Source organism: Anolis sagrei, chromosome 5 (assembly GCF_037176765.1).
Source record: "Anolis sagrei isolate rAnoSag1 chromosome 5, rAnoSag1.mat, whole genome shotgun sequence".
In the NCBI taxonomy this organism is placed as follows: Eukaryota; Metazoa; Chordata; class Lepidosauria; order Squamata; family Dactyloidae; genus Anolis; species Anolis sagrei.
The window spans coordinates 96736488-96751648 of NC_090025.1; the positions used below are offsets into that span (position 1 = coordinate 96736488).

At 40.0% G+C, this 15161-nt stretch overlaps 1 protein-coding gene across 2 annotated transcripts in view; it reads left to right on the plus strand.

Moving 5' to 3' along the window:
• Window positions 1-15161, plus strand: part of SEMA3E (semaphorin 3E) — a 254418-nt gene that overhangs the window by 212993 nt on the left and 26264 nt on the right. For both annotated transcript variants that reach the window (XM_067468902.1, XM_067468903.1), the window contains exons 7-10: window positions 4460-4602; window positions 6280-6394; window positions 8768-8837; window positions 11218-11362. In XM_067468902.1, the coding sequence (XP_067325003.1) occupies window positions 4460-4602; window positions 6280-6394; window positions 8768-8837; window positions 11218-11362 (473 nt within the window). The remainder of the gene's footprint in view (window positions 1-4459; window positions 4603-6279; window positions 6395-8767; window positions 8838-11217; window positions 11363-15161) is intronic.

Consider the following 15161-nt stretch of genomic DNA (forward strand, 5'->3'; position numbering starts at 1 on the left):
CTCTGAACTTGCTGACCGAAAGGTTGGCAGTTCGAATCTGAAGAGCAAAGTGAGCTCCCTCTGCTAGGTCCAACTTCTGCCAACCTAAGAGTTCAAAAACATGCAAATTTGAGAATATCAATTGGTACTGCTTCTGCGGAAAGGTAAAGGCACTCCGTGCAGTCATGCTGGACACATCACCTTGGCAGTGTCTATGGACAATGCCAGCTCTTCGGGTAAGAAATGGAGATGAGTACCACCCCCCCCCCCACCCCCAAGAGTTGGACACAACTAGACTTAATGTCAAGGGGAAACCTTTATGGAAATGAAAGCAAACCATAATGGAAAAGTCGTGTGTTTGATTAACACCAGTATTTGACATGACTCATTACCTTTTCCCATTGTGTTAGATCAGGGGTCCTCAAACTTTTTAAGCAGAGGGCCAGTTCACGGTCCCCCCAGACTGTTGGGTCAGACAATAGTTTTTTTAAAAAAATGAAAGAATTCCTATGCACACTGCACATGTCTTATTTATAGTACAAAAAAATGAAAGAGCTATACAATATTCGAAATGAAGAATTTTAACCAACATAAATTTAACAGTATTTCAGTGGGAAGTGCAGGCCTGCTCTTAGTTGATGAGATAGTCAGTATTCCACCTCAGAGTAGAATCACCTTGCTTCAGGCACCAAACAGTACACACGCAATAGTCTTTATGGTTTATTAAAGTAAAAGATAAAAAAGTTCAAAAAGGCAAAAGTATAGTTCCAAAGATAAATATAAAGTAACACTGGAAAACGGGATCCATGAAGATATAAGCAAGGCAAAGTCAATGAGAACATGATAAAGTCCTGAAACCATGAACATGAAAACTGCAAGATAAATCCTAAGTCTATTGGCTAAAGTAAGAAGTTGCTCTGACACTGGGGTATTTTCAAACAGCCTGTTTAATGCCCTGTGGAAAACATGAAGGCGTTCCTCTGGCCCTTGGCTTCCCTCTCTCTTTTGCTAGCGATTCTCACACTTCTTCTAACCTTAAATTCCAAGCGATCAGCTCGATCTAAAGCTCCGGCCTCATCAAGGTCAATCTGTTCCTTAGTGCTTTCTTGCTCATTATCTAGCTGAGAACAACTGTCCTCCCTTCCTGAATCAAAATGCATCTGGCTTTCAGTAGTTTCATTATCAACAGCATCATCCCTTGCTGTGGGAAACAACTGAACTTCTGTACCCTGTTCTTCCTCGTCTATCACATCACTTTGTACCTGACTGTGAATCTGAATCCCATCATCCTCATCAGACTCATTGACACTATCACTCCGTGATTCCAGCTGAGTCACAACAGTCAGGTTAATTATGACTGTTGCTGTTGTGTGCCTTCAACTCTTATCAGATTGAGGGTGACAAACAAAAAGGAGACTTTATCCACATGTGGTGGAAATGCAAAAAAGTAAAAACTTTCTGGCATAAGATCTATAAAAAAACAGAATCAATTCTACAAATCAAATTTGATTTCAAGCCAGAGTATTTTTTTTTACTGGGCATAACGGATTTTGATATGGACAGCAATACAAGTAAAATATTTTTTTATATATAGTAACAGCAGCAAGAATAAAGTTAGCAAAATTCTGGAAAAATAAAGAAACACCCACGACAGAGCAGTGGATAGTAAAAATCTTAGAGATTATGCATATGGACTTACTAACTCAAAGGTTGTCACAAAATATAACTAAAACAAAAGATACAAATTGGGACAAATTCTTAAATTTCCTTGAACAGGAGAATAAGGAAATAAATATTCTAAGAACATAACAGAGCGAATAAGAATAAAACAATAAATAATAATAATAATAATAATAATAATAATAATAATAATAATAAAGGTATACATAGATATACTCATAAACATATACATATAGCACAACAATAAAATAAAAATAGACAAGAAAAACGAAAGAAGAGGACCGTCGTTCCCATAATGGAGATGATTGAAAGACATTCAGTCTTGGACAAGAAGAGAAATCTTGGACCTGGAGAACCTGAAAGCACATTATCTTAGTAGAGACCAGCTCTTGGGTCATCTACGTGTTCTTTCCTACCCCTCACCTACCCCCCCTTCTTTTTATTTTTTTTCTCCTTTCCCTCCCTCCTTTCTCCTCTCTTCTCTCTTCTTTCCCCGTCTATCTTTTGATACTTTATCTACTTCACAATGTTCCCCCACTTTCAATGTATGTGGACTCGTTTTATCTTAAAATATAATATCACCTCTTTTCTATCCAGCTCTGCTCTTGGGAGCACATTATTCTAAATAAAAACAATTTAAAAAAAGATTTAGGGTGACCGCAAGTCTAAATTTTAAGGTGGGACCCGATAAATTACTTTGGGGGGCTGCATCTGGATTACGAGCCTTAGTTTGCGGACCCCTGTGTTACAACAGAGGAGGAATTGTATACACAGCTACCCAAAATATAAAAAATAGTATTTAGTTTATCATGATAAATTCAAACTGATGTTTTCAAATAGTTCAGGGCTAAAGACAAAGGTAACAAAATATTTTCAATGTGCACATCTTACTGTTAGCATAAGTATCAACCCCCTACTCCCAGTGCCAAGTGAATATTGCTCAGTGGCTCCAATTCATGTTTAGCAAAGAGCCACAGATGGCTGCATCAGCTCCATGCCAAGTTTCAGGTAATATACATTAAAAGAAATGAACCCCTGAGAATAAGGTTGGGGAAAGATCTTAGTTCTTTTCTCAATATATGAAAAAATATTGATATAGAAGTTGAAGCTCCAGAAATATTTTCAAAGTTGATATTCTCCATATGTTCCAAGAAGATTCACACACATGAAACTGTTTAAAGATTGCCTCCCCCCCCCCCCCCCAGAGATTGTGGTTGTATAGGTTCTATTCCTGTTTACCAGTAATGGAATATTGCCAATGCATATGTGTTTGTACTTTAGGCAGGACTTCAGGGAAACAGTGTCACTCAAATGTCATAAAACTGATGGACGAATGTTTTCTCAACTTTGCTTCATCCAAATCATTTTGCCAATTCATTATCATGTTTATTTGGGGTAGGCTCCACTGAATTCAGAGGAGAGGGTGTTCTGATTAGATAGTCATAGTACCAATCTTTTATTCCCCCCCCCCCCCCCCAGATTTTCAGTTTGCTCTTACAGTCAGCACTCTATATTCATACGAGGGGTATTTTTTAAGTAAGGTCCGTTTTGTTGTAGACACTAGTAGTTCGCGCGCATACTGCAACGAGCGCGTGCATCGTGTACCGGCATGCCTCGGGAACAACTGTGCTCAGTTTCCGCTCTGTAGCTAACCTGTACGGTTCTATTCTGCGCTTTAAAAATGTTTAAGACTGTCAACTCACCCTCTACATGTGAGGTTCGCTCAGTGATATGGTTTTTGTCAGCAAGGAACCTGCCTGCTGCGAAATTCATTGACAGATTTGTGAAGTGTACGGTGATACTGTCATGAGTGAAAGCAAAGTGAGTAAGTGGGTACGACAATTCAAAGATGGCCGTGACAATGTCCATGATGAGGACCGCTCCGGTCGCCCTTCTTTGATTACAGACAATTTGGTGGCTTCAGTTGAAGCGAGGATTTGTGAGAACAGGCGCTTCACAATAACACAAAAATTCTCTCAAACAAATTTCCTGACGTGTCGAGATCAGTGCTTTACAACATTGTTTCTGAACACCTAAAGTTTAGGAAACTGTGCTCCTGTTGGGTCCCGAAACTCCTAACAGAGGACCACAAAAACCAAAGATTTGTGTGTGCGATCAAATCAAATCGCCTGTAATCAAAGAAGGGCGACCGGAGCGGTCCTCATCATGGATGTTGTCACAGCCATCTTTGAATTGTCATACCCACTTAACGCACTTTGCTTTCACTCATAACAGTATCACCGTACACTTCACAAATCTGTCAATGAATTTCTACAGCAGGCAGGTTCCTTGCTGACGAAAACCGTATCACTGAGCGAACCTCACATGCGGCGGATGAGTTGATAGTCTTAAACATTTTTAAAGCACAGAATAGAACCGTACAGGTTAGCTACAGAGCGGAAACTGAGCGCAGTTGTTCCCGAGGCATGCCAGTACACGATGCACGTGCTCGTTGCAGTATTCGCACGAACTACTAGTGTCTACAACAAAACGGACCTTACTTAAAAAATACCCCTCGTAGTTCTACATCAACCAATCATGCCTCAAAGATAATTTGGATGGGGGGAGGGGGAATTCCAAAAAGTAAATCTTGATTTTGCCATGTGCTCAGCACTACATTAAAATCTAAGCATATTCTGTATACCTTGGCCCAGTCAATGCCTACGTCTTACCAGGGCCATTTTAGAATCTCAAAACTGAAAATCAAACAAATTAATGGCATGCATGTAATTTGCTTGAATGTGCAAAGATTCTGAAATCAAATGGATATCTTCCTCTTCTTTTTCTTTCTTTCCTAAAGAACCTAAATTTGTGAGCTCCTTTCTGATTCCTGACAATGAAGACCAGGAAGATAACAAGGTGTACTTCTTCTTCACTGAGAAAGCATTAGAGGCTGAGACCGGAGCTCATGCCATCTACTCCAGAGTGGGAAGAATGTGTGCAGTAAGGAAAACTCTTCTTGATTTTTTTAAAAAAATTTTTTACTTCCAATGTGCTCCTTTGTTTTGTCCTCTTTTGACTTTGGAAACTGCTAGACCCAGGCCCGTAGCCAGGATTTTGATTCGGGGGGAGGGGGGCTGAGTCTGAGTGAAAGAGGGTCTATCCTAGCAAACCTTTTGTATCATTACCCCAATACCCCCATACATATGAGATATATTGAGCATGGTGATCAGATCATGATATGAATAAACATAGCAGTTTAAATAATGTACCAGTATGGCCTTTTCGCAGACCACCATGAGAATTGGGGGGGGGGGGGGCTGAAGCCTCCAAAGCGCCCCCCCCCCCCCGGGTACATGCCTGGCTAGACCTGAAAGTGAAACAGCAACAAAAAGCCTTAGTATAGTACATCCCCAGGCAGTTATGCTGGGTGATAACAGGAGGCACTCACCTAACCATGGTTTTGGAATATATCACATATAGGCTGCAGAACAAATTCTGTATATCAAGGGGTATTAAACAAAATTTGAGAGGACACATGAAAGTAACCACAAGGAGATAGTATTGCTCTGCTGCTTATCTGAGGACCGTTCTAGGACCAATAATAAAATAATAACAACAACAACAACAACAACAACAACAACAACAACTTTATTTTTATACCCTGTCTCCATCTCCCTGAAGAGCCCCCGGTGGCGCAGTGGGTTAAACCCCTGTGCTGGCAGGACTGAAGACCGACAGGTCGCAGGTTCGAATCCGGGGAGAGGCAGATGAGCTCCCTCTATCAGCTCCAGCTCCTCATACGGGGACATGAGAGAAGCCTCCCACAAGGATGATAAAAACATCAAATCATCCAGGCGTCCCCTAGGCAACGTCCTTGCAGACGGCCAATTCTCTCACACCAGAAGCAACTTGCAGTTTCTCAAGTCGCTCCTGACACGACCAAAGAAAATCTCCCTGAAGGGACTCGGGGTGGCATATGTGGGGTCAAGCCTCCCATGTCCTTCATTAAGACTTGGATTAAAAGCATTAAAGATACTACTCTTTTAAAAAACCTTTTTTTTCTACTGCAGGACATTTTCTGCTTCAGGTTTAATGTTTCCTTAAAGCAGTTTCTACTCTAGATGAGAGGTAACTAGGTGGTAGTAGTTTTCAGAGAATAAGGGTTTATTTTTTTTTGCTGGGATGAATAATTATCTTTTAGAAGTATTTAAAGATAATTCTAAAAGAAGGGAAAGGAGAAAAAAGCTAAAAGGGTGACTCTCCCAAGCCCCCAAATGCACACACACACACCCATCCACATGTCTCAAACTCCCCGTTAGTCCCACTAAATAAAAATAATCAAGAAAATAAAGGAAAAGCAAAACAGATTAAAAAGTGATGCCAAATAGGGGAGGAAGAGCTGAGATCGGCTGCTACGTGGTCCATTATGGACAAGAATCCGTGATGGCCGGGCCCTTGCCATTTCAAGTAACAAAACAAACCAAAGAAGCTGGGTTGGCCAAAGGAAATGGCTAGAAATGGATCTGTAATCAAGCCTAGTGCATAAAAGTCCTTTTTGTCCCATGGTTCTGGTCTACATTTTCTCCCATTAGCTTGCTCCAAATGCAGCAAGCAGTAGGGACCCTGTAAGGTATCTCATCTTGATCTTGAGCTTTTGTTCTCTTTCTTCTTTTCCAGAATGATATGGGTGGACAACGAATGCTGGTGAATAAATGGACCACTTTTCTCAAAACAAGATTGATTTGTTCTGTGCCAGGAATGAATGGTATTGACACATATTTTGATGAGTTGGGTGAGTTTCATGCTTTTCCAGAAGATAAAGACATAACCAATGATGACCCCAGAGTGCAAACGTACTTGGTATTACAGAGATATGGTTGTTTCCTGTGTATGCTCTCTTGGGTTGATGAGATTTGAACTATGACATCTAAGAGTTGCATTTCCCCATTCATACCCCATACCGTAACAGCACATGTGATCTGTTAGCAGTCTCCAGTGCAACTCTTGGAACAACCATTGATATCCCAAACCCCCAGTACTCCCCATTTTAACCATCCCCCTACCCCCATTTTTCTACAAAAAATCAGCTTCCAAGACTTGTCAAAATACTGTTTTAGGGATTTTCCCTGGCCAAAAAAATCGCAGGAGCACCCAAAACCAACTCCAAATTCGCTCAAAATGTGACCAAAAGGGACACATCATCACTTCTTGGTTATCCAGATTTGTGATCACAATGTTATACCATAACCCTGTGGAGTTCTGAAGAACCTAAAATACAAATAGGACATAAGGCGTTTGGAGTTTGTGTGCTTCTGCCATCAGTAGACTCCTTCTACACTGCCATAAAATCCAGATTATCAGATCAGATAATTATTTATTTATTTATTTATTTATTTACAGCTTTTATATTCCGCCCTTCTCACCCCGCAGGAGACTCAGGGCGGATTACAGTGTACACATATATGGCAAACATTCCATGCCAATTTTGACATACAACATATACAGACATAGACAGAGGCTATTTAACTTTTTCTGGCCGCTAGGGGAGCTGTTGCTTTCATCATCCATCTCTGACACTGATGAAGTACTTCCGCATTCCCCACATGCTTTTTGCTGGAGTGCTTGCTGGAGTCTTTTTTTATGGCCTCATAAATTAGTTAATTTAACCTCCCCACACTTTAAGGTGGTACCTAATTTTCCTACTTGACAGATGCAACTGTCTTTCGGGTTGCAAAGGTCGACAACAGGCTACACACAATTGGTTGGAAACCCATTCCAACCCGGGCTGGCTTTGAACTCATGATCTTTTGGTCAGAGTGATCTTAATGCAGCTGACACTCAGCCAGCTGCGCCACAATCCATGTTATCATCTTTGAACTAAGTATCTGAGTCTACTACACCATATAATCCAGTTCAAAGCAGATAATATGGATTTTATATGGCCGTGTAGAAGGAGCCCTATAGTAACACATGCATTTTACAAGTTTTTCTTAGATAAGGAAAACTCAAATGTGGTTGTGTCAGTCAGTTACCTTCCTCTGAAATACCTGCTTTAGCTTGCTGGTCTACCATCCTTGTACTAAACAGGACTGACTTTGCTTATATTCCATGGTAAGAATGGATCTGGTGAACTTAGAGAATTTAAGATTTGCCATGTTAAAAGTAAGGTGAAGTGAATATTGAGCTTTCATACTTCTTATTTTTATTGTCTTTTTTTGGCATGACTACAAGGAGTAGATTGGAAGATTATTGTTCTGTCTAACTTTGCTGTATTGTTTTTGGGCTTGGCCTCATGTTAGCCGCCTCGAGTCCCCTTTGGGGAGATGGTGGCGGGGTATAAATAAAGTTTATTTATTTATTATTATTATTATTATTATTATTATGGTGCCCCCGGTGGCGCAGTGGGTTAAACCCCTGTGCCGGCAGGACTGAAGACCGACAGGTCGCAGGTTCGAATCCGGGGAGAGGCGGATGAGCTCCCTCTATCAGCTCCAGCTCTTCATGCGGGGACATGAGAGAAGCCTCCCACAAGGATGATAAAAACATCAAATCATCCGGCCGTCCCCTGGGCAACGTCCTTGCAGATGGCCAATTCTCTCACACCAGGAGTCACTCCTGACACGACAAAAATATTATTATTATTATTATTATTATTATTATTATTATTATTATTATGCCAACATGTTTGATGAACTGCAAATTACTGTTTTGCCCACTCTACACTATAGTTCAGATAAACTATAGTTTGTATGAAACAAATCCATTTCAGACAATATCACTGCATATAAAGTAGCTTTGTTTCAACAAACTATAAGCAAGATTAAGGCTCGGACATAGTGATAAACTTTTATTAAGCAAAATGTGCAAAGTTTATTGATCTTTTTGCGGCCCTGACAGAGCATAGAGAGCATTGTGTGAGTCCAAGGCTCATTACTGTTCTTTCCCATAATTTTAAACAATCATTATGACAGTCTTATGAATAGACACTCATTGCAGTGTCGTGCATGGAAATGGCTTTTCTTGCTAGACAGAAATGTAGCCATTAAATCAATTTCTATTCAGAATTAGAAATTGTTAGCCAATATTTAATCATTTGTGTTTTTATATTATTAACAATCCATGTTATTTATATGTATTATCCATTGCATTGACAAATATTTTGCAGAGGACATATTTTTACTCCAGACACGGGATAACAAAAACCCAGTGATATTTGGACTCTTCAACACTACTAGGTAAGAAAGCATGATGTGACACAACTCAGTGAAATATAGATAAATTTTTAGAAAACTAATTTTCAAGGGAACTGGTTTGATTGAGAGCCCATTTACAGAGTAAACTAGAAAAGAAGCTCAGATATAGGAGAGACTGACTGGTGTGAGATTATTTATTTATCTTATGGCATTTACGAGGGGTATTTTTTAAGTAAGGTCCGTTTGAACATATGTACACAATGAAAGTTTATTTCAAAAAAAGTAAATTTATTTTCAGAAAGTACATACTTCACTCTATTTTTTGACATAGTTGCCAAGTTTGTTCAAACACTTATCATACCTCTGAATCAATTTTAAAATGCCCTCTTCATAAAAACTTGCCGCCACCAAAAGCCACCAAATCATCTGTAATCAAAGAAGGGCGACCGAAGCAGTCCTCATCATGGACATTGTCACGGCCATCTTTGAATTGTCGTACCCACTTACGCACTTTGCTTTCACTCATAACAGTATCACCGTACACTTCACAAATCTGTCGATGAATTTCTGCAGCAGGCAAATTCCTTGCTGACAAAAACCGTATCACTGAGCGAATCTCACATGCGGCAGGTGAGTTGATAGTCTTAAACATTTTTAAAGCACAGAACAGAACCGTACAGGTTAGCTACAGAGCGGAAACTGAGCACGGTTGTTTGCAAGGCATGCTGGTACACGACGCACGTGCTCGTTGCGGTATGCGCGCGAATTACTAGTGTCTACAACAAAACGGACCTTACTTTAAAAATACCCCTCGTATGTGCCACCTTTCTCCTGGTGTGGGATGTTATACAGCGCAAGAACCATATAACAAAATTAGCTAAAAACATGAAAATAAAATTAAGACACAATTAAAAGATTACAATTTCAGAATAAGAAATTAAACAATATGCAATCATTTAAAACCCACATAAAAAGGCTCCCTGCAAGCAATTGCTCATTAAAAACTAGAGGTGTTCAAGACTTTGGATATCATTTTGAATTTTGGAAAAAATCAGCAATTTGTAGCTACAACCTGCTGAATTGAAGGATGGGAAGATCCCATCCAAAGCATCAATGAATCAAAACACAGGCTTCCAAATTTGAGATAAATTCTGAATTTTTTTGCTTCGGTCATTTTTTCCAATTTAAAATTACTCCACCACCTTGGGGTGGCACCCCTCCCACCCCGAGGGGGTAGGTTCTGGCTGCCATGATGGACAAGGACAGCTACATGCAGCATTTTTTCTCTGTCACCCAATCAGAAGAAGAAAGTAGATCATGCAACTTTCTGCAAAGCTACCCTATATGTCCCACACATGCAGTTCCTCTATTTTCTTATAACTTTTTTATTATGTATGTTTTTAAATGTTATTTATTGTGTAGCATTGAGTTTTTGCTGTTGTTAGCTGTTCGGAGTCCCTCCACAGAGGTAGAAAAGAACAGGATATAAAAGTTCTAAATAAATAAATAAATAACATCTTCCATCAACAAATCATACTGTCTAGGAGCCCCATCCAACAGGTAAAATTGCCTGTCCTATGCTGCTTTTACCACTCTTCTGGCACAGAACCCACTGGCTCCCATCCCATAATGTTGATCCACTTCTAGCAGGGCTCCGTGCCTGAAGAGAGATGAAATTGGCATTGGCCATCACAGCAGCAACACTGGGAGCTTCCTGTGTTGCATAAGATCAGTGGTGTAAGCTGGGCATCAGACACTTTCCCCTGTGGCATAGGGTGAGTGGCAAGATGGACAGTGCGGGACATGGGGCAATGGGTTCCCCACACCAGACTTCACTGGATTCACCACAATCCATGGCAAATCCAGCAGTTAATGTGATGAGGTCCTAACTATAGGAAGGGATGGATCAATCAACTTCGAATCTGAACTAGTTGTGCTTATTGTTATTAACAAATCCATTCAGGTCCATTTCTTCATAAATGTATGATTTTAAAAAAGCCTAATTTTGCAAATGCTTATGTTTATACACTACCCTAAAATAAACATCTATATATATATTTTCAAAATATGTATTTTGTATCCATATAAGTTTAACATGTGCTTAAATACATAAATGTGTACTTCTTTTGAAACTACAACTTGATAGTGACATTTGGGAAGAGGCAAAAAGAAAACATATAAAGGATAACTGCACTCAGATTTTGGTTGGACCAAATCAGACTGGTTTGCCCAAAATGAAACTGAATGGATTTTTGAAGAATGCCTGTCCAAAACTAATATATTTGATATACGACAAGAAGGATTCAATTTGGTTTTCCATATTTCTGTGCCATGCTTTGTTTCAGTGGTTAACTCATCTGCCCAGCTATATTACATCTGGAATCTTTGCTTTATTGGGGGTTTTTTTACTTCTATTCTGTAGCAACATATTTCGAGGATATGCTATATGTGTCTATCACATGGCTAGTATTCGGGCAGCTTTCAATGGACCATATGCTCATAAAGAAGGACCTGAATATCATTGGTCTGTGTATGAAGGGAAAGTACCATACCCAAGACCGGGATCGGTGAGTGCAATAGCCAAAATAATTTTGTATATTATAAAATAAAAAACTGTTTCTATTTTTGGGAGGGGGGTTGGCTTCCTAAAAATAAAAAGTAGAGAAATTCTGATAATAACAGGGGAATGAGAAATGGTGACAGAATTAGTGCTCATCAAAATATTTCTGAATAACATATAGAACCTTAGTAGATTGCATCCACTTGGAGTATGACTATGTGATTCAGGCAAACTGTGGCCCTTATCCATTGGCCTCATCACAAGGCTAACAAAAAAAGGCTCACCTCATCAACATCAGACCTCTTGGCTAGTTCTCCTGACAAAATATATTAGGAGCTGTGGACTCCCGACTCGGTATCCGAATCTCTTAGAAGAGCTAGACCCAAAAATAGTTGCTCAACGAGTATTGGATATAGAAGGCCAAAAAGACATTGCTACCCTCAGTAAAGCTGGCTCATTGAAATGGTTAAGCCGCTTTAAACACACTTTCCAAACAGCTCGATATCTAAAAACAGAAATGCCAAAACACCTCAGGAGGGTATTTACCAGAGCTCGTTTTGAGCAGCTGGACTCAATGGTCAAGCACGGAAGGTTTAATCAAGTCCCATACAATGAACGATTTTGTATTTGCGGAGCATCAGAGGTGGAGGATATCACACATGTTCTGTTCAACTGTGAGCTGTATAAGAAAGAGAGAGACTATTGCCTTGGACCATACATTATTCACAAAACACACTGGGATCCACATATTAAAACTTCATTTTTGTTGGCCGGCCAGAATCCTAAAATAACACACAAAACAGCCCTTTTTCTATTCAAAGCAACACAGCGGAGAATTGCACATTTAGAATCAATTGGGGTAAACTGTGGAGGTGACACAGATATTTGATCTGAACGGGATCTGCTAACGGTTTGTTTATTTTAACCTCTTTTATTTTAACCTCTCTTATAGCGAGGGTTGTATGTTGTATGTATGACTGTTAAATGTGTTATGTGCTAAATGTTTTGATACGGCCAATAGGCCAATCAATAAATCTATCTATCTATCTATAGAACCTTAGTAGATTGCATCCACTTGGAGTATGACTATGTGATTCAGGCAAACTGTGGCCCTTATCCATTGGCCTCATCACAAAGCTAACAAAAAAAGGCTCACCTCAGTTCACTTCGCCATGGGGGATAGGAAAGCCACTGCTCCTTGCTCCATATTGCCCAGCTCCTGCAGCTGTTGATCCCATGGGGGGGGGGGGGGGGGAAGCATGGTGAATCTGTGGAGCATGTGGCTTCCCCCCATTAAAGTAGTTGTCAACGTGGGAAGGCTCCTGTGTTGCTGCACCAGTTCGGACCTCCTTCATCCATGGAGCTGGCATGACATTGTCTGATGGGAGCCGGCTGGCTCCATGGGTGACTGGGGCTAGATCAGTGTATACTGCCAATTTTAGTCCCGTGTGATGAGGCCACCACTGGCAGCGATAATATGTGAAGGATTCTCATGACTTGGTCCATAAATGAAGATTCTTTTGGAGAAGACACAGGGGTATACAGGAGCTATTACTGTATATTTTTTTTCTCCTGGTGTAATGAATCATAGTAAAGGTTGTCCCCTGACATTAAGTCTAGTCATGCCTGACTTTGGGGTGTGGTGCTCATCTCCATTTCTAAGCCAAAGAGCCGGTGTTGTCCATAGACACCTCCAAGGTCATGTGGCTGCCATGACTGCATGGAGCGCTCTTACCTTCCCTCCGGAGTGGTACCTATTGATCTACTCACATTTGCATGTTTTCGAACTGCTAGGTTGGCAGAAGTTAGGGCTACCAGCGGAAGCTCATGCCGCTCCCCAGAATCGAACCTGCAACCTTTTGGTCAACAAGCTCAGCAGCTAAGTTCTTTAACCCACTGCGCCACCGAGGGGACCCCAAATGAGTCATATCTCACTGATAATTTAAAAATGTTTGTTTTTGGACTATAGCTCCAGACAGCCTCGGCCACTACATTTGCTGTGGTCATACTGGCTGGGAAATTCTGAGAGTTGAAGTCCAAATCCTACATTGAAATTCCATTAAGGAGCAGTACTGTGATGTTATCTTCTTCAGTCAGAATCTTCCTGCTTCGGCTAAGTGGAAACTGAATACAAAAGCCCTGAAAATTTGGCATTTATATATCTTGATCCCACAAATTCTATAAGAATTCCATACTAGAATTTGCCAAAATGTCTATGGTTGCTGTCAGCTTCTCTTTAATCAGTCATTTTGTTTGATTTCCAGTGTGCTACGTTTGAAAACACCATCCCAAAGCAAATCCAGAAGACTATAAATATCCCTGTCCCCCAATGTGCTGATGGCCTAGTTATTCTCTAAAACACCAAGAGTGGCTGTTCCTTTAAAAACATCTAGCTTTAAATCTAAATATTATGTCCACAAATCGTGCTCGAGTTGGAATCTTTCAACAGGATTTGGCACTGCCAGACCTTTGAGCTTCTGCAAAAAGCTCTGTGATTTGACTTTTATGACAAGCAGCCAGTGAAAATTCCACTGTCGGCTGATTAGAAAATTCACTTCAAAAACCAACTCAGAGCAAAGAGTTCATGGGAGCCAAGCCCCAAGCAAAGGAAAATAAACACTGCCCCATTTGACAAGTGCAGGAGTTTATTAGTGTCAATTACAGCCCTGCCACAAGTTGAGGCTGAATGTTTCCAGTAAACATAAAGAGTATTTTATTTCACTTTATTGATTGAAAATCCAATTTAAATGGGGAAAGCCTGCTACTGTGGTTGTGCTTGAAATGTTTCTGAAACCACACTGCTTCCAAGAGCCATGGAGGAAACAAATGATTACTAAAATAGTTCTAGCAAAATCCTAAATGGTTCCAATTAAAGAGCATGAGGCAACGTTTGAACTGAGCAATCAATAGCAAGTTAGGAAACTTTATTCTGTACTTTCAGCAGTGCATTTAAAATTTCCTTTTTAGGATAGCAGTGTATCTATTTGCCAGTAGCAAGCTGTACCTCCATACATACCTGGGTGTACCACCATTTGAGTTGGCGTGTTTAGAGTTCCATTGGGCACATCTGTGCTAACTATTTAAGCAGCTTCAAGCTGACTCCAAGCTGCGGTTGATACAAAATGCATGCCACCAAAGTCAGGGGGAAGTCCACGTTAGATGCCTTAATATGTATCAGTGATCCCTGAATGTAAATTATATTGTACAGCAAGAATGGCTCTGCAGAATGCAAAGTGCACTGTTAATACCCTCTGTAATGAGGCCACCAATTAGTAAAGATGGCACCCAGTTTGTAATGGTTTGTAAAGGGGCCACCACTTTGTAAGGACTTATTAAATTGATAACACAACGAATAGCTTGCAATATTGATTTGTGCTTTCTTCAATGTGTAGCATGACTTAACTTGAAAGTATTTGTAACAGAGACTTGGTTTTAGAAGAAACTGTAACAAGTTTATTGAAGTATAGAAGAATCTTGATGGTTTCAATGTTTCTTAACTCTTAAAGGCACATTTCTTCAGAGGTTACATTTAATACATTTCAGAAAACAACTCTTAAGAGGACTATTCCTTCCACTGAACAGATTTCAAACTTATTTTCCTTCAAAATGTGTTTCTTTCTTTGACCGATTATTTCAGGTACAAGCTTATTCTTTCCTTATGTTATTTCTGTTGCAGTAAATATTCTTATTAGGGTTCTCTCCCCCTTTTGCTCATACACTGGCTAATAATATAAATAAGTCAACTCAACCTATCTAAACTACACAGGCTAAAAGCAAAAACCTTCCTGATTTTCCAGACAGTAGAA